This window comes from Anser anser (genome assembly GCF_964211835.1).
Source record: "Anser anser genome assembly, chromosome: 21".
Taxonomy (NCBI): Eukaryota; Metazoa; Chordata; class Aves; order Anseriformes; family Anatidae; genus Anser; species Anser anser.
In genome coordinates this window covers 7,719,586-7,744,422 of record NC_139742.1, presented here as the reverse complement: position 1 = coordinate 7,744,422, position 24,837 = coordinate 7,719,586, and the positions used below count along the sequence as shown (strand labels likewise).

Below are 24,837 nucleotides of genomic sequence, written 5' to 3'. Positions count from 1 at the left end.
CTGCACCTACCTAGCACTTTTCCCCACCACTTTTGGATTATTTCCCTAATTGCTTTTGGGGACTGAAAAAAGAAATACATTTTTATATATGGAAATTGGTCTCTTCTCCACCCACTTCATCCAACCAAGCATTATAGAGCTATCAGCATGACACGCTAATGAGACCATGATATGCATTATAGTTCTCTGCCCCCCACATACACTTCCAATTCTGAACGTAAGAGGTGCACTCAAATAGAAGGTTCAAGTGTTTCTCTCTTAAACCAGGCAAAATGCAGACACAAACTATTCAAATGACAAGCTCCTCTAAAAGACCTGCAAGCACACAATGCTATGAACACTAATCCAGTACGAGTCCTGCTCTGCACAGACTGGGGACCAAGTTAAATGGTGTTCCAGCTTTGCAAGGCTGTGCTTCACAGACACTGTCATTTCTGACAGAAAATATGAACCGACAGCACATTAACCCACCTCTCCATCCACCCAAATCTAGTAGAGATTTAAAAAAAAAAAGGCAACGAAAACATCAAAACATATCTCTCCAGATACAGGACAACCCTTGTAGCAGTGTGACAAGCAATTCACCTGGTAAAGGACGTCACCCCTCCTCTATCCTAGATGCAGCTGACTGTACACACTACTTCCATACACAGCATTAGCTGCTCTGGGTGGTTTAGTGATTTTATACCTCTGGCCCTGTTAACCAACCCCTGGACCTCTGGTCTGGTTCCTGACCCATGCAGCTTGCAGACTGCTTCAGCTCCGAACCTCAAACGTGATTTTCTCAGCAAGGACAGAACAGGTTTTGTTGGTTTTATTAAAAAAGGAGCCAGGTAGTGGTACGCATTTGAGAACAAGAGGCTTTTACAGTGCTCTGTCTCCTCAGGACTACGCCATGAAATACACAAATCATGTCTACTCGGTGAAAGGAAGCAGTGGTGAAAAGTGACATGGAAGTGTGGTTCAAACTACTTCTTCCAGCTGCAACTGTAAGAAGCTGTCTGTTGAAAAAAGCTAAGCACAGTAGAGAAGCAGTTTAGGCTATGGACTTTTTTTTTTTAAAACATATAAAAGACGTGAGATACAGTCATTGCCTAGTAACAATTTAAACCTATCTCACCCAGATTTTCAGGTCTTTTGTAAAGCTCCTACACAAAACTGAATTGAGAAGCACTTGAGGTTAGTTTATGAAAGCAAAACCTTTATTATCACAAACAGTCTGAATTTCAGACTTTACAGAAGTGCAGTGGTTTCTATTTTTGATACCTAAGTTATTTATCAAGTGACGCAGATTCTTCAGAACTGAAGGAGCAATGAACCACATATTTAAGTTAGCAAGGTGTTTTGAGGAGCTTGGAGCTAATATTGCACAACGTACTAGCAAGTAACTTCACTGGATGTGGGATTTTAAAAGTGTTGCACAGATGCTAAATTATACTCCAGAGTTAAACAATTGCTTAAAACTTTACAACAAGATTTGCAAACTCGTCTGGGGATTTTGCATACACTATTTTGAATTTTTTAAAGTGAAAATCAAATTCCTTAGGCAGTTCTGGAAATATCAGACCAAGGCTACACCTTTCTAATATAGAAGAAACTCCCCCAAACTTCCCACAAGTCAAGCCACTGAATTCTCTTTCTTGAGTCGGCAGACTCCTTATGCAAGACGTCCATTTGCATCTCTCTGCTCCTTGTTCTTTAAGCTTTAAGTTCCCATCTTTAAACTTCAAACATTTTATCTGAGTGCATCCAGTTTCAGCACAAAATCATGCAGCACAGTGGCTGAAAGGGGGAACTGAACAAAAATACCAATTGAACTGAAGTAAAGTCATCTCTACAAGCGCATCCTTCTTCGTGGGGATCTAATTAAGCTGCCTCTATTTTTACCTTTCCAAAGGGACTCGCCAATTTGCTGCACCAGAGTTCAGGATGTTGCTAAAGAACCTAGCTGAAGCCTCCCACAGCTCAAGGGTGCCCTGGCAGATGGGTATCTGCCCTCATGGGGGGATCAACAAGTACAGTTCAGGATGTTTAATGTGCCTTACGTAAAGGTAGTTCCTCCCAAAACCAAAGGCAAACACTTGTGAAATATGAAAACACTAGGACTGGGAAGATAACCCATTTCCTTTTTTCACTCCATGTTTTTCTGTTTTTAATTGAGTCTGTTCAGTCTGAATATAGGACATGATGGAGAGTTGCTTGCTGGTGGCCCAGTGGCGAAGAGGTGGGTTTGCTGCCTATTGCACAAGTCGCTTTGCAAGGTTTGAAATTCTCTATTCCTTCTTTATCTCAGTAAATAAAGCGCTGTCTACTTTGGTGCCAAGCACAAGCTTAAGAGGTAAAGAATCAGGTAAAAAACAATCAATGCGAGATAAACACAAATCACCCTGGGACCACCGGCTGTTACAAGTTCCTCCTCCCAGCCTCCAAAGGTGAGAGAACAGGCTGAATTCTCATTAGTATCTCCAGCCCAGATCTCACAAGTGGATAAGGTGACTAGACAGCGTCACAGACGATATTTGTTACTTTCCTTGCTTGGCATAATTTGTAGGTCTAGACTTGAACACATCAAGTGTGCACAGAAAATATTCCTGCCTTCACTTACACACATAAGATGACTCACATTCCCCCCCTTTCCCAATTGCTAAAGCTAAAGATTCAACAAAGTAGTTTCAGCATTAAAATGAGATCATACACGTTATTTCCTTTGGGGTTAAGGTTTTTGGTTTATGCCATTTTCTTTTTTGATTTTTTTTTTCTGGGGCAGGGTGAAGGGGCGGAACAAGGACACTTAGAGCTTAGCATTCAATCACAGAATACATTCCTTACCTTACTGGAGAGGTAACTAAGCGTAAGAGCAGTTGTCATGCAAGGATATTACTTTCCCAAACCCTGGACCCTGGTTGGCTTACCCAAATCCTCCAGCGCTGGCTGCTGCTGTACCCTCGCCGAACACTTTGCCTCCCGTCGAGCCCAGAGGGCTTGAAAAGGTTGGGGCTGAACCGAATGCTGGCACCCCTCCAAACCCAGGGGATCCCCCAAAAGTGGGAGGGCTGCCAAACACTGGAGCAGCACCGAAGCCACCTGAGCAAAACAGAGGCAAAAAGGGGACAAGAATATCAAGTAAACAACAGTGCAGAAAGAAAGAAGAAAAATTAGATTTCCAAGTAGACAATCTCTACAACAGGGCTGTTCATCTTGTCACATGGCACGGTATTATTTTTAAAAGTAACTGCCACAGAGCTTCCAAACTGCAGGATAATTTGTTACATAAGTCTGGGATAAGAGAAGTACCCAATACATGTAAAGAACTGCAACCAAATTAAGAGACTATCCACAGAGCACCACATTCTGGGCCTCTTGAACGCTTGAATATAAAATCAACTCATTCTCCAGAGCTGTACTAGAGGGTGGAATTATTCATGCTTGCACAGTGCAAAGGAATCTCTACTTGCTTTACATAAAAACACCAGTACTTAGCTGTGAGACAGCAAGCATGCACAATAATCAAGTTATAGTAAACATACATATAGCAGGTAATAATAGACTGATGTCTTTATTGTTATAAAAGACATCCATCCTTCAGCACAAAACTAGCACTTACCAAGAAAAAAAATCTTAACTTAGGTAGTCACTTTTAAAGTGAAGTTCTGCTCATCACCACTTAGACAAGTTACTGTGCAAAGCAACTGCATATAAAAATGCAGGATTAAAAAGCTTCTGCAAAGGCCAGCTTCATGAACGTTTGCTACCGTGTTTTGATGGCAGTGTTTTACCCTGGCTTCAGGTCTCATCTAAAGCCCTTCAAGGACATACAAGTTGCCTGAGGACAGAAAGTGACGCATAGAAGTGCTTAAACTGGAAGAACTCTCCAGTGTAATGGAGAAGCCTCCCCTCATCTCTTAAGATCAGAGCGTAAATACTAAGTTTGTTTTTGAGGTGCTCCAGTGATACAAGAAGATTCAGCAGACAGGTTATTATCTAATGCTGACTTAAGTGGTGGAAACTAAGAGGCAATGATTAAATGCCAGGAACTGCAAGATTCATGCAGGACATCAAGAACTGAACTCTGCCCTTGACAATTTTTGTTCAGGGTTTAGCCACCTTCTGCAGCTCTGAACCAGCTTTTACCCAGATGATTTTATTCTATGCTCATCTACTGATATTATTGGCCTGTTTCTAATTGACACTGTGGAATGCGAAGGACACCTGCTCTTTTGTTTGACTAGGGCTGAGGACTGGGATAGCACCGCACATTTTAATACCCTGGGTGAAATTCCAGTCCATGAGACAAGGTAATGGATACTGTTTGGCTGTAAACACAAAAGGTCTGGAAAAAAATAAATGCTAGGCCTGAATTATTTAAACATAGATCAGATATCTTGTTACCTCTAGCTCTAGGAAGTTGGAGTATTTATCACAGGGGCTGAAGCTTTGCTTGGGATACACTTTCATTTGCAATACATATTAACAATTTGTGAAGAAAGAAAAGTGAAATATCCAAGTAATGAATCCAGAAGAAAAGGGGATCCAAATCAAGTAAATCCTTCCACTGCAGTTGAGAGGGGAAGATGCACCATTTCTTCCAATATTTAGCAAATGTAACCAAACGTTGGAAGGATCTGATGGGCTCTTTTTAACTGGATGCTTCTTCTGCCCAAACCTCTCAAAAAAAAAATCCCACCTCAAAAAAAAATTTGAAATTAAAATAATCAAAAGCAAGATTACAGTCATTGGGTAAAAGAAAATTAAGAGCATCCTTCAGCAATGCCCTTCTCCTCCTCTGGCAACAGAGGCAGATGGGAGGTATGCCTGAGACAAAAAACTCAGCCCGCTATCAAGTGGAATGCAACACTTAAGAGAAACCTTACAAATGGCTGCTGGATCTGATAGCATCATCATTATGCTCTCAGCCACTTCACTAACACAGAGCACAGCTCCTGTCAAAGCAGAGTGCTTCCTCTCAAAGCACTACTTCTCCAAAGGGAGTTCTTAAGCACCATTGTCTCAAGAGAATTTCAGAGATGACCAAGCCTTCCCCTGCTTCCCCCAGGGATGAAGCTTCAAAAGACACCCCTAGAGCAGAACACCACCTACCCTCACCAGTGTTCACTGTAAGAATGGTCTGAGGACAGAGGAGAGCTTTGCTCTCTCTGAACCTCTGTCTCTCCGTTTTTGCCTGATAATCAACAAAAATGAACATTTTGCCATTCAGTTCCAATGAACAACATATCACCACTACCCCTGAGTGTAGTGGGGGGGCAGATGACAATAAAAAGAAAGGAAGGTTTGTGAGATTTCCTACATTTCATAAAGGGTGGGATGACAAGATACCTGCTTTGGTTGGACTAGAGAACCCAAAGCCTTGAGATGCCACGCTTCCTCCACCAGAGCTGAAAGTGCCTGTAGGCTTCTGGTCTCCAAAAGATGAGCTGCCAAATCCAAAGGTCTTGGCTCCACTGTTTCCAAATAAGCTAGAAGAATCTGGGGAGATGAAAAACATTTGTGAAGCTCGTAACGCACACCAATTTACCATTTAGCATCAAGACACAATCAAAATTTTTCTCTGGTGAATCACATGTTTTATTTCATTACAAAAACCAATACTACAATAAAGGAAGATTAAGTTAATGAGAATTGGGATTAATCGTTGAGGTCAGTGGATCATTAAAGATGTAATAAAATAAAGAGGTTTGCTCTCCCAAGACTTTAAGTGCTACTTTTAGCCACGTGCAGCTAATTCTACAACTTTTCTTTGTTCCCCTACTTTTACTTTTTAGCCACTGCTTCCCCTCCTTCATGCTTTCTAGCTGCTTGACTCCACGCCTTCTGCTTTCCCTTACTGCCAAATCTAATTCGCAAGTGAGGAAATAAGAAAACTGGGCAGCCTCAGTTAAAGAAAAGCCACAGCTAAGAAGTCATTACGAATAGCTGTTATGGCACACAAAGGTATGTAACAACAGTAGATCTGCAAAAGCTGCACAAGGAAGGCACGAGTGGGTCTCCTAGCATTTCAAACTAATTGCTACAGCAGACAACAGCATGTATGCATCTCAGCACAAATTTTAGATTATTACAAAGACCTGTTAATCCAGAAAACTCAAGACTAATGTATTTTTAACCTGAACCTGGCTATAAAAAAATAATTTTTACACTAGTTGGCAGTGATTGATTCTCGCTTTAACAGTTAATCGTTTATAGCTTCAAAGAAAGGATTTCTAACAGGCCCTTTACAGTCCCACATGCAAAGGAACTTGATGGTAACCTTACTGTATTCTTAGCTACTTTCCATGCCTCCTTTTGCTAGCTTGGTTGGCTGGGCAAGAAGCAACATGTGCCCGGTTTGGCATCTCAAGTGTAGATTGATTTAGCTAAAACACCCATATGGACTGTTGTCTCTTAGCTGGCAATTGGAGCAAAAGAAAGGACAAGTGCTGAGCTCCTCCTCCCAAAGAGGACTAATACAATTTCTCTCCTCTGCCCAGCTTTCCTGATGCTCGTAGAGTTTGCCTGTGAGAGACCCACCCAGTCTACCAAATCCGGATAAAAACTGGTAAAAGGAACTCTACAGTTCTGCGTTCTAACCAAAGCAGACACCCCCAAAACAATTGCTGAATGTATTTATTTCTCTTTACTAGGAACACGTGACTCAAAAAAAAAAAAATCACATCTCCCGGACAAGAAAAATTAATGAGAGCGTTCTATGTATTATAGCAAGTTTTGATAAAATGTTATATGTGCTGCATACAGACAGACATTTTAAGGACAGAAAGCTGAAGAAACTGCCCATCCATCACATACATTGACTTGGCTTCACTTGAGCATGGGATTCAATGATTTTTACACTGTTAAGGCAGATGAGAAATAAAGAAAGCTTTCTAACTTGCGACAAAGTTGGAAACAGAAATTCAATTACAGGAATTTAGGGTATTTGATTTTAAAGAAGCACTTGGCCACAGGATTCCCTAAAGAACATAAATATTCTTCACACTTCTTGCATTTGCTTGTTTGTTGCAATTGCTGCCCTACTTGCTTTCCATGAACCTAGAAGAAAACCTACAGAAGAACACATCATGCATACTGTATGCCTCTGCTACCCCTACAAGCCTTTCATGTAAACACAGAGTTTAGTAAAAGACAAAGAACAGCAGAAAAACAGATGGGATCGCAAAGCAGATGGGAATCACGGCACATTTTGTATTCTTGTTTTCTTCACTTACTCTGGGAAGCTGCAGATCCAAATCCTCCACTGGAAGAACTGAAAGGATTCTTATTGGCTGCATCCTGACTTGGCTTTCCTCCCAAACCACTGAAGAAACCTCTCCCACCATTTCCAGCTCCAAACAGGCCTCCACTGGAAGAAGATGGCTGCTAGAACACAAGAAGGACAGAAAGAGGATTGTAAGAGAAGTCAAAGCAGCACTTGCCCTCAGGGGTGATTTTCCTGTTTGGCCTATTCCCCTGAGCGTACGCAGGGGCTGAAAAACCAGCACGCAGACTCTTCAAACACACAGTGCAATAATAAAATCTGACTTAAGTTACTCTCAGATCTCATCTACATAAGAAAATGTGCCTTTAAAGAAATCTCTATGCTGTCCAAGTAAGAACACTCCGTTTCCCATTTAGCAGGGAATAAAGGTTTATACTCTACCCCTTCCTTAACTTCCCTGTAACGTGCTCATCTCTCCGTACCCCTTGGAAAATATTTATGCAGGTGCTGCTTTGGTGCCTCCTACATTAGCAAATATCTTCAATACAGACAGGGACAATTTTTACTGACTATGTCATATTTGATCATTTTTTATTAGAAGCAGGTAGGGTACCCTGAACAAGTCCACTCTGTGTAACAGTCCCTTGTTTCTGCAAACGCAATAAATACTTGCCTGGCCAAAGACAGTGCCTCCAGTATTAGCTGCTTGCCCAAACACAGAACCTGTGTTGCTAGAACCAAAACCTGACAAGAAAAGAAAAGGAGAATAAATTAACAGAACTATTACGAGGATATAAGACAGTTCAGGAAGGTGACACTAGTCCAGAATAGGGAAACACCATGGGTATCCCGTGCCAAAACACATGGAAACAAACGGTGTTACCAAATGTACCTAGGTTGGCCAAATTTAAAGTATATGCCAACAAATAATGCATTCCATTGAAAGTTTATTTGAAAGTCATTGTCCTTTTCTCTCCAATTTAAAAACAAACAGAAAACAAAAGGCCTTTTCACTTGTGGGATTATTGTTACCAACATAAAAGAATTGGATTTCTGTTAACATTGCTGTAATAATGTTGCAAGTCATGAACAAGCACTGTAGCATTTTGATTTCCCCTGTGTAGAGGGGATCTGAGCTTTGTTACCTAAAGATTTCTTTTATAGATAATGAAATGTTTTGATTAAAAAAAAGAACTCCCCATTCCATTTCCCAGTTCACTTAAATGTGCATTTTGTAATAAAACTTGCAGTTTCTATAATTAGGAACACCTTTCTCAAGCAGAGTTCACTTCCCCCTATTTAACTATTCTCTGTTACTGTAGTTAAAATGAACAAGCAGTTTGCCTGCAGTGCCATCATTTTTAATTAAATGAGCCTAATTAGTTTTTCTTCCTTGAAAATACATGTTCCCTATTATTACTATGTACTTTTCACTTTTTCCCTTGAAGGTCTCTAAAGATTTTAGAGACAAAGCTTTGGAAAAACACAACAATATATTGCAGCAACGGGGAGAACAAAAGGACTGACAAAGAAGGTTTGACCTCTGCAAGTATTCTATTTAACCGTGCAGACGGGTAGCGGATGGTTACATTACTGCTATATTTGAGGTGCTCCCAAATGCAAAAGCAGATTTAACACTGTAGTTCCTCATTATCCCATCATTTTGAAGGCTTAACGCATTTTTGCCGTCCCAGATCCTGATATAATAATATACCTGGCTATACATGCACTGTTGCGTGGACTCTGCAGCCCCATGAAACCAGCCCCCACTGCACCTGCATTCACTCCCTTGATTACGGCCTCAGGACTGCCTCAGTACATCAGTGTAGCCATTTACAACACACTAGTTTGAGAACTTTTACACTATGTTGAATCCAACCCAATTCTTATGCCAATAAACGACACAATATGTAATTCAAAATTAAGTCTAGATAGACTTGGAAGTATAAGAGGAAGGCAAGATTGAAAAGGCTACGTTCAGTGGCCTCCTGATGAATATCAAAGCAGAGCAAAAGCTTCTTTGGTCTCCAACATTAGCTTCCTCCTCACGTGCACTGCAGCTCCTATTCTTACTAATTGAAAAAAATACATCAAGTGCCATAGGGGAAAAAAGGCATTAAAAAAAAAAAAAGAGTCCTACTTTTCCCAATGATATACTGCTTTCTTACTTCAGTCAGACAGCACTGCTGGAATGCTGCATCTCCCTGCGGTTTGCTCTTACCTGAAGCTTGGCAGAAGCTGAACCCAGCAGATGACGTAGTAGTAGTAACGGCGGCAGTGTTACCAAAGACAGAGCCCCCTTGCCCAAAGGTGCTGCTCTGCCCAAACACCGGAGGGCTGGTTTGTCCAAACAACCCGCCCCCGGTGCTGGGGGATGGCTGTCCGAAGGAAAAGGAGCTCGCGCTGTTGGTGCTAGCCGGTGCTCCAAACACACTGCCACTGCTCGAGGCTGCTGTGGAAGCCGCCGGCTGGCCAAAAGCGGGCATTGTCCCAAATCCAGACTGGCTAAAGGTAAAACCACTCGAAGAACTGCTTGCCGGTTGCCCGAAAGTTGGTGCTTGCCCAAAGGCCGGCTGACCAAAGCCCCCGGTAGTGGTGGTGCCAAAAGCAGAAGTACCAAACCCCGTGCTGGCAGCCTGCGTGGTAGCGGTGGCAGTGGACAATGTACTGGTGGTGAGCTGCCCGAAGGGAGATGATGCTGTGGTACCTGCTGGTAGCTGTCCAAAAACTGATGGCGTGGAAGGAGCGGCAGTTGTATCACCAGTAGGCTGGCTAAACGCAGAGCCAGAAGAGCTCGAATTTGGAGGCTGAGCGAACACTGAGGAGCCTGCAGAAGTAGGGACAAACACAGACGCACCAACAGTTGGACTCTGAACACACGTGGCGACATCAGCAGCAGCAGCCAACGTGCTCGTTGGTTCTGCAGGAGAGGCAATGTTTGTCGCAGCGGTTGTTGCCGGGATGTTCTGATCTGGTGGGACGGATGCAGAGGCGGCAGAAGGCACCAGTGCCTTCAAATCACTTGTGGAAGCTGGAGTAGCAACAGCATCAGGCGGAGGTGCTACTGATGCAGTACTAGAATCCACAGCGCCGGTGTCCCCACCTGCTGCCTGGGGTAAAGAGGGTTCTTTGGTGGACTCCGAAAGCTGTACCTGTGGCTGTGGCAACTGTGTCATTGGAGGTGAAGACCCAGCTGCTACAGCTTCGTTTTCAGATGTTTTTTCTGAAGCTGGCAGTGATTTGGCATCCCCTCCACCCTTACTAGGAGCTGCCGCAGGGGCAGCAGTCTGTGACGAACTCAAGAAATTTCCAAATGAGAGGGACGTTGAAGCAGAGAGAGTGGAAGGGGTAGAGGTGGATGTGCTCATACTGTTTGCTTGCTGAAGACCAAATGAGAAGGTGGGTTTGTTTCCACTAGAGCCTCCAAGGTTAAATACCCCAGAAGACCCTGTGTTGGTTATCTGGATGTTGCCGAAGAGGCTGCCTGTAGCACTAGTGCTGACGGACGCGGTTGCTGTGCCAGCTGACGTGACTGACAACGAAGTGGCATCTCCAGCTTTTCCTAATGACAGGGGGGCACTGAAGGTAAACCCAGAAGGTATTGTTGATGCTTTAGTTGACTGTGTTCCTGCAACACCAATGGATGATGCTTTTGTGGTGGTCTTAACGTTATCGTCTGCCTGACCAACACGTAGTCCTGAGAAGCTCCCAAGAGTTTCCCCAGACAGATTGCTCTGAAACAAGTGATCCCCTGGCTTAGGTGGAGAGAGATCCAACTTGCCAGAGGCTGCGGAGGGAGCAGAAGACATTGTTGCAGCAGGTTTGTTTGACTGAGTGCCATCTGCTGAAGAGCTACTTGCTGCCACGGCTCCTGAAGCACTTGCTGGCTTGAGGGACCCAAAAGCAAAGGAGCTTTCAGGGACTGCTCCAAATTTGGAACCCCCGGCAAGTGAAAACGAATCAGGCTGGTTGGACTCCTTAGCAGGGGCTGTCAGTGAAAGACAGAAGGTACAAATTGAGTTATGGTATGCAAAGCTCATTCATCTTTTTTTCAATAGCAGCAAGGTTTAGTGCTTTACAGATTGCAAGACAATGCTCTTACCTAAAAACCGTAATGCCTCCTGGCAAACAGATAACTGTCACTTCCATGTGCATTCGGTATTGCAACAGTGACATTTTCTGAAGCCTTTATGGACAGGGTTACAGTGACAAACACTGTTACTTCTATGCCCCAGCTTCCACTTAACCATCCTTTTTTCTTGAGTACAGACAACTTCCCTTTTCAACAGCCAGATAACAACATAAAGATCATTTACTTACAGACCATTCGTCAATAACACCATTTCTACCCTTTCTTACGTGGTTCAGCAAAACAATTCCTGACACTCACCACAGAATTCTATACAAAAACCAATGTCTCAGAACAGAATTTGGGTCATAAAAGTACTTTCAGTACTTCAAAAATCTTTGTCAGAATCAAATCTTTCTGTATGAATTCAACCATTTATAGAGCACTGAACACTGTTTCTATGCAGCCTGTTTTCAGCCTTGAAATACTAGAGAAAAACTCACAAATGTAGTTGCCAAAGCACTTTTAAGATATACTGCTGTCCAACAGCGTGAAACTGCTGAAGTTTTAAGGGAGACTAAACCAGCTTTACTTGACGAATTGTCATTTCATTTCTGACCACCACTGAAATTCTGAGATGAAGACATTGCATTGGTGTTTGAACCAGGGATCAGTCTGGACAAGATACAGGAAATCTGCATAGAGATCAAGTCAATGAACAAAAAGTTCTTAGCACTGGCACTACCCTTGTCTTTTACCCTATATTATTACCAACACTGAAAAAAGCATCATTTGTTTCCTTCTGGGGCACTGAAATTCCTCCTGATCTTCTTCCATCACCAACTAACAAAAGCAAAGGCACTTCTGCGATAGAGTAGAGTAAGGTAACTGCCCTCACCCAATGCTGTGCTTTACAGGTCTGTTTCCTGCCCCTCCCAATCCTCCTTTAATCTGTGTTATTTACTTAACCTTTTATGCTAACTTAATCTTCAAGTTTTAAGCCATATTAGTTCCCTCTGCTTAAGGTCAGTGGAATATTAGTAGCATTGCTGTGGCCGACCGTCTAAGGATATAAGGAAGCCAAGATTTGTTGCAAGAGGTTATCTTTTATTAGAGTAACCGACAGCATTGGAGGGGAGGGAGGGTGGGAGGAAGACTTTTGAGCATACAATCTCTTTTTCAAGGCTGAAACTAGAGGCAGTAAACTTCTAGATTTTCATAAACTAGTACCTCCTGGATGCTCTTGGCAGCAAATATTTTGCTTACTTTTAATTGAAAAGCAGGTGGCCTAAATTCTTGTCCATTACAGGGCATAATTCAACATACGTATACAATGTTATTGCAGATATTGCAATTTTAGTAATAGAAGTGCAACATAAAACAAGAACCAAATGAATTAGGAAGAGTAAGCATTCTCTTAGCAGAGAAGAGATTTTGTCTGCACATTCTTCCAAACTAACCTTGTGAGGAAGCGAGGCTGGGCAGCGTCGGTGATGAAGAAGCTGATGTGACAACGCCAAAATTAAACCCAGACCTAGCAGGAAAGAGGAGAAAGGGAAAGAATGACTTTGAGACTGAAGTGTTGAAACTTCCAACCTTATGATTAACACAATGCTGAGCCTCAGATTTCCTGTACAAGTTTGTACTAAGTCAGACACATGGGCACATGTGCGCAAGAACAGTTTTTCCAACTAGACAGAGAAGCATGCATGCAGACTGGCTTCCATTTGCTTCCCCTCCGACAAATCTTCTAGAGGGCTGAAGACAGTCAGAATTGAGAAGTTTTATGATCGTCTCTCATCCTCCCATATTCTTTCATTTCTGCTGTATATTTCTTCCCCATTAAACTCAGGAGCTAAACAATGAACTAAACCCTTCTAACTTCTGGAAGACTACCTACAGCAGAAGCTATAGCAGTGACTACAGCTTACTTAAAATTTAAAAACCTGAATGGTAAGGGAGTGCATGTATGAAAGGGAATAACTGGACACTACTGTCCTTTGAAAAGGAGATCACTCGTAGCAAAACAAATTTAGTTCCCATGACTGTTTAACACTTAAAATACTATGTCTTGCAAAAATACTGTGTTTTTTCACAATGAGCACTGGAGTCCTCCAGAGACCTTCATTCCCCAAGGCTTTTTAAGCTTTCACACTGCTTTGTCCTCTGATTCTCAACGGCCAGCTCCTGATAGTCAGAATGTGTAAGACACCACAAACAACAGCACTGTATTTAGTATACGGTTTACAGACTGAGGCACTGCAGCCTAGGACAAAGGCAGGGTTTGTTTGGTTTTTGAATCTGAATTTCAGTGTTTCAAGAAGACTATTTTAGCCTTTTGAAGAGTACTGCAAGGTGTTTAGATAACACCCACTTGACAAACAATGTAGAAATGATTAAGATTGAACGAAAAATCATTTGAAAGTATGTGTGTGTTCTGAAATGTTTGGTGTTACCTGCTTCATAAAGAGAAACTTCAGTATTAGATAGCTAAATATGCAGAATTCTAAACAATTATTTCAAAGGAGTCACCCCTCTTCCCCAAAGATACAATACAATCAAAGAAATATTTTTTTCAATCCCTGCAAAACAATCTGTAAGAGAGGTTTCGGAGTAACTTTATGTTCATAACACGTGCCTTGCTTTGTATTACTGTTATGTAACACAAATCACGAGATGGCACAGTGACTCTTTAGTCACCTTCATGAATAGACTACTTTTCAAGCCACAACATGGAATTTGTTTTGTTATTTCAAAATAAAAAAAAGCAATTCAGCAAGTTTGAACATTAGCACAAATTTCAAGTCCTAATTGGGATTTCCAGCACTTCTGTATCTCAAAGCTTTTGCAAACACTGGAAACCTATATAGGTATGTCCAGGTTAGAAAAAATATCACTCTCTTTGGAAACCATCTTCAGAGGTGATGAGTGTTAATATGAACATATCCAATTTCTTCCCTTTCTTCTCTGTAAGGAGAAACTTCCAAGGTTCAACCTCTTCTCTTGTCACTGTAAAGCCAAAGTTCATTCTCACATATCCCTGCACAACTTGCTTGGGATGCTTTTCCTGCTACTGCTCTTTGTTCACTAAATTGAGAACGGAGTTTTAAACCAGCTGAGGTCTTTTTCCTCTTCCTTAACCCCAAGATACAAGATGCACAGTGTATGTTCTCTGACTCTATGAGATGTGGTGACTTGCAATCAAAGACAGGCAGTGAACCCAGTGCATTCGACCAAGAGCTAGTGCTTTCACCACAGTCACGTTGCTCTAATCTCAAATCATCACCTGGCAACCTACCAGATAGCCGAGAAATACCACTATACACAGTGTATGATTTGTTCAACAGCCCACTATAAATAAAACAGTTTAGCCTTATTTGCTCTTGATTTTCTTGATTAGCTACAGACTGAAAAGTTCAAAGTGAGAAAACATCATGTCAACTTCTCACAGAATTTCAATATTATGCAGCTTGTAGGTAACACTTGCTGGAACAGCTGACACACTCATACTTAACGTCAACTACAAAGAAATATTAAACTTCATACGGACCCCACAGAAGAAAACGAGAATGCCTTGTTGAGCTGCGCAGTTGTTGCTGGTACTGATGTCACTGTAGAAGTCACAGCTGTAACTGTTTTTACTGTCCCTTGTCCTGTAAGTCACAAGAGGAAACATTACAAAAAAGATGACAGCAGCATGTCATCCAACTATAAAAAAGGAAGGAATAGTTTCCATACAGTCTGCAATTTTATCAATTAGAAACAAAGGGGCTTTGCCACTTTAAGTCATATTTGTGCACAGAAACATTCCTGATGGTGTTACAACAACACAGAATATCTGAATTATTTTGAAGATGTAAGGCAATAACATATCTGATTAAAGCAAAGCGAGGTCTCACTATCTTGACAATAAAAATTAAATAATAAAAGCAAGAAATCCTTGGTAAAATCTCTCATCAACATATCAAAACACATTTCAAATAAAAAGAAAATGGAGCAAATTCAGAAGCTGACGTTTTCAATAAACCAAAATTTAAGAAGTGTTTGCTACAATCAAATACGAGACTTAGCTATTTTTGCTGCTTCTCACCCCTGGCTAAAAGGCAACCTACATCCACAGATTAAAGTCAGAAAAGCAATAGAGATGAATTTCAGACATTTATGCAAGAGGCTTATAAAACCATGTCCAATGCAAGCTTTATCATCTAATACACATTAAAAATCAATTCCTTTCTTCCCTGAGTTTCCTCTTCCCTCTGTTTGTGCTAAATGATCATTCCTTTCCTTGTAAGCTTCTAAACAAAGTGTGTAAGACTACAGTATCTGAATTGGTTCTAAAGTTGGTCCTACAGCCTAGTACTCAGCAGAGCCAGCACCCAACTTAACTCATTTCAGGCAAGTACATGCAAGCTTAAGTCGGGTATTCCTACGGTGCTGAAACCTATAGTATAGAAATACTCAAGTCAGACACAGCATAAAGGAAAACTATTCCTGTTACTTCAGGATGTAATCACTTTCCTGAAAGAATGCAGGAACTTTTCATGTTTAAAAAATAAAATGGCAAAGACAGATGCTTTTCATTTGCTGTCAAACAACAGTAGCCTTTGGTTTGAGGCGCTTTCACCATTACCTGTTAAAGGTTACAGATTCCGAGACCACTTTGAAAGAGGAATCTGAATTCTAGGATCACTGAATTCTAGATGCAGGCACTCAGACAAAACACAGGGCTGTACACAATACCTCTTCCCTGCCATTCTGTACTTTTTTTCAAATTCTCCTCCTCAACATTAGCATAGCAGCCTCTCAATGGAGGCAGATCTTTTTTCCGTCTTCTTTCTCTGGACTGCACACCCTGGCAGGTGGCAAGAGACACTCAGGCCTTAATTCTATCTCCACCATGGACAACTCACCTGAGATTTTGTTGCCAGATGACGTTGGACCAGGTGTAGATGCCATAGGACAAGGTGCAGACACAGAGGAAGGTAGAGTTTGTCCCTTCAGTGAGCTTGCTAGAGGTGTCTAAAAACAAAAATACTAGGTCAACACAATCTGAGCATTAACAAAGGCCCTTCTGATCTTGGTCTGATATGATGAGAGTCAGACAAAGACTTGAGAATGAACTAGAGCAAATACTTGGCAGAACCTCCCATCTTGGGTCCAGATGTCTTCACAGTTAAATACAGGGTCAATACTCAACTTTTTCAACAAGTCTCTTCCAGAGGCTGGTAAGTCTCCATGTGCAACTGCTCACTGCTTCCAGGAGACAGAGACTGTTGGCATGGTTTTCCAATGTGTGGGAATAAAGCCTAGCAGCTTGTCCACCATTAAGAAACGTTTTCAATAAGATATACAGGATAGGGAAACTGTCTCCCTTGATTACCTGGCAATTCTTTTTGGTGGAATTTGAGTATATTTAACACAGTTTCCATTGTTGTTACTTGCAACCCTTACTGATGCAAGGCCATGGGCATTGGAAAGCTGCAAGATTCTTCCAAAGAAAGAAAAGGCAAGACATAACAAAGATAAACCTGACACCACCCTGTCAAGGTCACAGATAAATAAATGCTTTGCCAAGAATGCATTGCAAGCTGTGAAAAGAGATTGTTAGATTACCTGTTCACCAACAATTACACCCCAAACTTTACCGAACATGCCCGGGTACAGTAAGCCAAAGGAAAAGAGCTCTATACCAAGATACCTGTTTAGCTTGATTTGTAGCAACAGTTGCCAAAACCTGGTGGACTGCCTGGGCTGCAGAGTGAGGAACCGATGATCTTAAAAAGAAAAATTAAAATGTTAAATGAATGATTATTCTAAAAGTAATTTTCTTGCCTCTCAAAAAGCACAGCTTCCAGAAGTCTCAAACCACCATTGTTATTAAAGATTCCACACACAACTCCAAATGAACAAATCTGATTAGGGAATAAACCTCTTAAATGAATCAGCCACATTTAACAAAGGAAGACTGCAAATGCATTTAAAGCTCTAGACTTAAGCGATCAAGTCTTCTCCGCATACTCTCATCTCTGAAGAGAGTCAAGCCTTTCTATTTTATGAGCATCCGATGAAAAATCAGCAGGTAAGGGGATTACAATTTTATGCCTAGTGGATAACAAATGTAAGAAGCTTCCTTTATAGTGCAGAGCCCAGACAAGTGTATGCAAGTACATGCAACTCTCAGAAATGCTGAGCAAGGTGCCAAAGGTATGGGAAGAAGAAAAAAAAAATAGCACTTCATGTCTTTGAAGTGTAGTATAAGAATTAATGAAGTCATGACAAGAAGTGTGATAAGACTAACCTATATTCTCCAACTTAAGTTTGGAATTTTGACCATGAAATAAACTGTACAGCAGAGTCCACAGACAATTACTGCAGCGTAACAGCTGCTTCTAAGGTGAAGCACCCTACATGCTGTGGGCCATAAATGCAGTTAATCACTATAACTTGAGAACAACCATCTAGTTTTAACATCTCCTCAAGTCTATGGCTCACCAGCTTAAATGGATAGTGCCAGAAGCCTCCAGAAGCATAACGAATTCAACACTTGATTGCATTTTCTTGGTCTCTTACCCAAGTAGAGTCTTTCTGTCTTGACACAGGCCAGGTGTTCCCTAATGCAATAAGCAATCTCTGTCCTATAGAAAGGGCCAATATCACAAACCCCAGACAGTATGTGAATCTGGGCATTAAAAGTTTTGTTTCTCATAAAGCATGAGAACTCCCAGATTGCATCAACTATTTGGTCAGCTACAGGCTAGCTCGTAGAAATTTCCTACTGTATTCCAAAGGAAGAGGACACCTGCATGCAACAATGATTTATCTCAGATCAAGTTTTGTGTCTTAAAGAGCTTCGCATTCCTATTAAGTCCTTCCTTCCAGCAACGAGATCTCTTTGTGTTGCATGGCCTGGATTTGCCCTCTGCCCAGAGGAAAAGTGTAAGAGCACACATTTGAGAAGTTTCAGATTATCACTGGAAAGAGACCGGTTTGGGAAGATGCAGCTCTAAATTTCAAGTTCATACAAACCCCAGACAAAGAATGAAACACAGAAGGTCTGTGAAATTCATGATAGGGAGGCACCTTTTTCCCAGAAAGGTCTCAAGGTCACTTGACCCACAGCTTCTCTGACAATAAAAAGGCTGGTTTTGATTTCAGTTTGAAGACTTTATATGAATAATTGGACTGGGACCACCAACATACCTAGTCACAAGCCACTGCATAACTGATAACAACTGAAAAATCATTACTGTTTAACAACCTGAAGCGTGTGCTGTGGTGGCGAAAGACAGCCAGTATGTCTGAAGTAGCAAAAACTAATGAATTAACTTTGCTAGGTGAATGCTCTTTATTTTAGTGCTCAATCTGACTGGCAGGCACAGGTTCATTTGGGTAGATTTTTTAGTTAGTACATTTTTATGAGGTCAGCTGTAAAATAAGACTGTAAAAAGCCTTCAAGATATCTAACTATCTGGTGCTCTGCACATTAGAGAGATCAGTTGATACTGTGAGTCTAAAGCTTTTTGGAAGTAAGACAGGTCTTTATCTACAGTTCAAGTGAACTCCAGTCTCAGATATGTATCTCTCACTCATGGCCTTGTCTACACACAGCCAGCACTCTTTACCTTTTTCATTGTAGATTTGATGGAGACAGGAGACTCTTTAAAACAATTTTACAGACAACCCATTTAAAGCAGGCGGAGAACTCTTTCCTGCCATGACACTTTTTAGGAAAATATGTCAAGCAGAGCTGTTGGAATATTTAACTTTCAAAACATATGTTCACACACACACCCTCCACCAGTTTACCACTTTTAGGAGAAAATACAATAGTAAAAACAACCCAAACTGTTTCCCAATTAAAATGCAGAAGAATCCCTGGCTTAACTTTCAAGGTCATCAGTTGAGTTCCACCAGTGTAAGACTGTTCCATTTTTTGAAAGGCTGCATCACAAGAATTTCATTTTCTTCTTTGACACTGAAGAGTATACACACTTGTTTGAAAACCAGAAATAAAGTAATAACAGAAGTCATGCCGAGAGCTGCACGTATAGCCCACAATTATGTGGGCAAAGCATTTGCAGCTCCACATGGACTTTAATCAGACATACATGGCGATTTATCCTGGTTTTAATGCCTTTGCACTACGACATAAGTGCACTAACACCAACTTTGCTCAAGACTTTTCAGCAATGCCCTTGCCACTCCAGCCCAGAAAAAGCCACATATTATCTTGGTCTTAAGCAATGGCAGGAACATCGAGCAAAGACAGTTTCAAGGTCAGTACCACGACAGGGAAAGAGACTAGTGCTGTGGTTGATGACAGAGCCTGTTGATAAGACAGACATCTCTGGAATGAGCTGAGCTGGCTGTTGTCTGTAGGAGGCAGAGAGCAGGAAAGCCAAGAGTTACAGCTAACTCATGAAAAATCTTAAATTCAATGTTAAATTCCTGAAGCCAACATTCACAATTTCCTCACGAGGATGACAGCTTTGCAGCTCCATATTTTTCCAAATTGATCAGCCTCTATTGACACCCAGCCCTTCAGTCAAGATTCTTATGTCAAGAAATTGAATACAAGCTTCAAAAGAAGCAAGAGTGCAGTTCTCCTTCCCTCTGTGTGAGAGTCAGGGAACAGAAAGGAGAGGCTTAACCCCAGAGGTTTTCTCTGTAACAGACAAGGAAGTAGAAAGAACAGCATCTGGACTGCTTAAGCCCACAGACCAAGGGCAGTGACAGAGAGGTGCACTTCCCTTACAGAAAGAGGCAGAACAGTACCAGTGACTGGAGAGATACCAGATCCAAAGCGTGCGTTAACAATTAAAGCACTAGATCCTAACAGGAGGGAATGCACTAAAATGCATTTCATAGACTAACAGAAAAGGATGTTAATACTGGTCTTGTTGTTTGTTCATGCCAAACATTAGCAAATCCTTGAATGACACGGAAAGAAAATATTTCTTCCTTTCATTACACAAACTCAAGGCTTAACGTAAACTGGATACATTTAGAGTTAAGTCAGAATACATAAAATACTACTGCTGCTCCCCACTGGTGTATGTGCTCTATTGCAAATATCAGCAAAGGCTACCAGAAAAAAAGGGGAGAACCCACTCACCCTATTACTGCAGAGACGGCTGGAGTCAATGCACCAGTCTTCAGTTCTCGCACATTTACCACCTGAGGAACGTTTTTCAGAGTTGATTCAGTCAAGGAGGTGCTTACAGCTTTAAGGAAAAAAAAAAGGGGGTAAATATCTTCTCCACATTAAGCATTGCAATCAATATGGTGTCTCAGAGTAATGCCAGAAGAAACCCAGGGAAGTTTCTAGAAGGTATATGGTATACCTGGCCCAAACTGTTGGCCATCTCAGCCTTCAGTAAGGACACTAAAGAAGCAGCCAGCTTCTCACAGAGCTTGTACATTTTTCCTTGTTGGCTGTCCAAATCTAATTATACTTACTAACTGTCCCTTACCTACATCATAACATCTTGGGTTAACAGAAATGACCTATCTAATTACACCCCAGCCTCTGCCAGAATTCACAACATTAGTCCATTTTGTGCACTTATGCTCTCCTTAGGCAAGGAAAATAAACTAAATTAATTCTTCTACCAGTAACTGAATTTTGTTTCTTTTCTGCACTGATGTTACAATACTGGGGAAGCATCCAGAATTGTCTAAAACCAAACAAAAAAAAAAAGCTTAAACCTTTCTCCTATCAACTCAAAACCTTACAAGCGTACCCAAAGCTTACCTCAACAGTTTAACTTTTCAGTATTAAAATATACTGTTTTACAGTACACATTGGTAATTGCATAGCTAACAAAAAGAGCTATTAGTTTGGGCCAGTAACATCATTCCTCTGCTTTCCAACAGCGTCTAGAGTTTCTTGCATACAGATCAATTGGTTCTCCAGCTGTGAAAGAATCTTTTAAGTCATTGACTTCTCCGGGAGAGCACAGACCAGAAGGGGTACAATGAAACATCAAGTGGGAGTTTTTCAGGCATTTTGTACTAGTAGCTTACAGGAGGAAGGAAGACAAAAAAAGACTGGATAGCTCAGAGGCTGCAACATATAGAGATGTGTTGCGCTGTGATGGTCTTTTCCTTTTCAAGCACTAAATTCCTGTGAAATTCACATTCAAATGCTCAGAGGTCACTTGGATAATTAGCCATCCTTTTACCTGGGGCCTGGCTAGCCATCTGCCTCCGCAGAGCTGCTGCAGCAGCTGCTTGTGGTGCTGGAACAGTGACAGTGGGAGCAGGGGCCCCATGTTTCACAGTCTTTGTTGCAAGCATTGTACTGTCTGCCCCTTGTGGTATGATTCTGTTTGAAGATGCAGGCACTACAAATGCAAACAAAAATATTACAGCTCATTGTATCTCCTCAACTCAGAAAGACGTGAAGGCCTTTAATGAACTGCAGTTCCTGTGAGCACACAGCTTCCTTCTGACATGGCTGACCCACATGCTTTTTAAACAATCAACTCTATCTGGCACAGACAGTTTCAGTATTCCGATGAATTCAGCAAGTAAATCGAAGCAGCTGTCATTTCAATGCATTAGATGACTTTCAGTTTGTTGTTACAGTCAATTCTGCTGACAGCTTATTTTTCATTTAGGGAGGTTCAAGTTCTCTGGCTACAGAGATGAAAAAACCTCTCAGACAAGGAAGCGTATGCAAACAGTTCTTACTGTTTCTGGGCTCAGAAGTCCTCACTTAGTCCATACCCACCTAATGCGGAAGTACTTCAGCCTCCTGGTTTTTGAGGCATTATTTTAAGAAATATTTGCCCTTAAGGCAAATTACTAAAGGAAGACAGTGCCACCTATAGCCAGTACAATCTAAAAGTAACAGGCCGCCAAAAAGGCGCAGTCAATGAAACTCTGCTAACTACTTCTGGAAACTTGGGAACATAACCCTGCATGCTGCAATCTCATTTCTCCAGGACTTGAAGCACTGGTAATGGATACAGTGGTTAAAGATACTGACAAGAACATGTACAGAATAGGAGACTGCAAAAACAACTCACACAAAGTACCCAAGGAGGGGTGCTGTTTCCCAAAGGGCAGAGACTGAGCCATCAAACCAGGCTGGACAGACGGAGTACGGACCACAGGGGCATGGCGAGGGACTTGGACTGGAGCAGCCTCTTCTTCCTGGTCCGCCGCCTGTGTGTCCTCATTTTCCAGAGACTGGGAAACTGAGGATGTTGAACTGACTTCATCCAACTCTTCGTAATATCTTGTGGACAAAAAGGCAGATCGGGACAAATTTGCTGCAACACCAGAAAAAAAAATCATGTGTGCGTGCGTGTGTTAAAGTGAGAGAACCATCCAGCCTAACAGACATACATCCTATTTTAGGATGCTATTCTACTGGCTTGTTTTAATCCTACATTGCTAGGATTTGACTTCTTAACTGCCAGGAAAAGCAACTTTCAGTAAGATGATAAATGAAGAAAATTATTATTGAGAGCAGATGAGGGAGCAGGAAGGGAGAAGAAAGCATTGAGGAATGAGACGCTGCCAAAAACTAACTTCAGCACTGGTGCCCACAGCAGATAAGTCACCCTTCTAGAAAGCATTCCAGACTTTTACGGTAGCTAAAGGTTTACCTGGAGCTGTAGACCTAACTGGTGGAGTCTTCCTCTTGGCTAGAAAATTCCTCAACTGTGCCAGTTTCACAGGGGATAATTTAGCTGGAAAAGAGAAAAGTTATTAGTCTATATCAAAGCGCAAGTAAACAATAATAAATTTAAAAAGTCATTTATGTGTGAATACCAGGAAAAGACATTACCAGGTACTTTAGGCAGTGGTTTGGTGTGTGATTCCAAGGTAGTTTTCATCAAGGCATTCCGCAGGCTTTCAAGGTCACTGTCGAAACTGGGACATTGCAGAGCAGTGAAAAAACACAATCAGCAGAAAGAATCCAACCAGAGCAGGAACAAAAGAGAGCCAAAAGGAGTCACTAGAACCACTGTCTTAGAACAGCTGGCTCCTTTAGATGCTGTGCTATTTAAACACACATTGCTTGAATTACTTTGAAGAGTCAAAGAGCCATTCACTTCTTCCCCCGAATTCAGACAAAACCAGCAGTGCCTCAGCCCGGAGGTTCAATTATCCTGTTTACACTATTATAAGAACATAACTTTCAAGGGAAAATTCTGATAAGCAAACAATGCATCACAGAATATAAACAATGAGCTTCTGTATTACCTGGCCATAGCTCAGTACTTGTTCAGGACATCCTGCTCTCCCCTACCACATCCACAAAACATCATTCTTTGGAGGACACACCCTTGCATGCTGCTGGGGGCAAGAGCAGAGTGGCAACACCACTCACAAACTTGCGTTTCACATACCTTTGAGCACTGCTAAGAGAAGATGTATCGCTGAGAACACTCCACTGAGATGTCTGGTTATACAATCGGAGCTGCTGTAGACTGTTCACCAACTGATTTAGTCTCTTCCTCTGCTGATTGATTATTTCCCGGTTATTAGCCAGGGTGTTAAACAGGGTCTCTCGCTCAGGAACAATCAAACGCCTTAAGACAGCAAATCGAGAGACAGGGATAAAGACCATGCTACGCATCTGGCCACAAGCAGACATGTCCAGACAAAGCTGTTTGGTGGTTTTAGCTACTTAAACACCATGAGGTCAAACATGGTTTGGTCTGAACACCACGGCAGTCCTGTTCGTCTCAAATGCACATTTCTCGTTTGGACATGCTGAAAGTTTATTCATTTACTAGAAGACATGTTATCTATTAGGAGGGTTTCATTAGCTACCACCAGTGTGCTTGGTCCCTAGAGAGTTTATTTTACAGGTTTTTCCGTAAGTGCTATTTACGCCATGCAGGGAGATGCAGCAAGCATGTAACAAACTTACAAAGCCAAGTAGTGTGAACCTACAGGTCTCCAGTTAGGTATCTTAGCTGAGCTTTAGTCATAAACCCCTCAAAAAAGACTGTACTATAAAAATGGAAAAAGGCTTCTGTCTGTTGATTAGGGACTAACGTCTGATTCACTGACAAGTTCCTTACAGTTCTGTATTCCAATTTCAGTTACTTACTTCTGCTTTCTCTTCTGTTCCAGGTGCCGATCCCACTCCAAATCCAGAACATCATTCACATCCTGGACAGCAAACTTCACATACTGGTGCAAGCGTCGAATTTCCTGCCATGTAAAATAGAAACAGATTTTAATTCACTTCAGAAGTCTGTTTCGGTTGAAGAAGCTGAAGACCCTTTGGCTCATTCGGTCCACGCCATGTGACATTTTCCCATATTTCTGCCTGGAAAGTTTTATCCAGCACAACAGAACTCAACGCAATGAAAACCTATTTATTAATTAGTGGAGGAGTATGTATGTGCTCGGCCCAGCCATTTTATCCCAACTTTAAACTAGAAATAAGACTTTCCATAATGTTTGCAAAACACTGCCAGGGCTTTTCAGTAAGGGTGGTACAAACATCAGGCCTTGTACAAAACAAACCTTATTTCAAACCTCCTTTCCAAAAGATGAGTCATTCGTTCCCACTTTACACTGTTGAAGC

The 24,837-nt window shown here is 41.6% G+C and overlaps 1 protein-coding gene across 2 annotated transcripts in view; it reads right to left on the bottom strand.

The window, feature by feature from the left end:
* Positions 1-24,837, bottom strand: part of NUP214 (nucleoporin 214) — a 45,187-nt gene that overhangs the window by 2,464 nt on the left and 17,886 nt on the right. The window contains exons 18-33 of one of the 2 annotated variants that reach the window (XM_083807159.1): positions 24,355-24,458; positions 23,645-23,827; positions 23,080-23,165; positions 22,898-22,981; positions 22,313-22,558; positions 21,464-21,625; positions 20,395-20,503; positions 16,978-17,053; positions 16,190-16,298; positions 14,830-14,932; positions 12,740-12,813; positions 9,432-11,198; positions 7,884-7,954; positions 7,221-7,368; positions 5,335-5,484; positions 2,913-3,084 (exon numbers count right to left, since the gene is read on the bottom strand). In XM_083807159.1, coding sequence (XP_083663285.1) covers positions 2,913-3,084; positions 5,335-5,484; positions 7,221-7,368; positions 7,884-7,954; positions 9,432-11,198; positions 12,740-12,813; positions 14,830-14,932; positions 16,190-16,298; positions 16,978-17,053; positions 20,395-20,503; positions 21,464-21,625; positions 22,313-22,558; positions 22,898-22,981; positions 23,080-23,165; positions 23,645-23,827; positions 24,355-24,458 — 3,644 coding nt within the window. Of the gene's footprint in view, positions 1-2,912; positions 3,085-5,334; positions 5,485-7,220; positions 7,372-7,883; positions 7,955-9,431; positions 11,199-12,739; positions 12,814-14,829; positions 14,933-16,189; positions 16,299-16,977; positions 17,054-20,394; positions 20,504-21,463; positions 21,626-22,312; positions 22,559-22,897; positions 22,982-23,079; positions 23,166-23,644; positions 23,828-24,354; positions 24,459-24,837 lie in introns of both variants that reach the window. The other variant, XM_083807158.1, reaches the window with a different exon arrangement.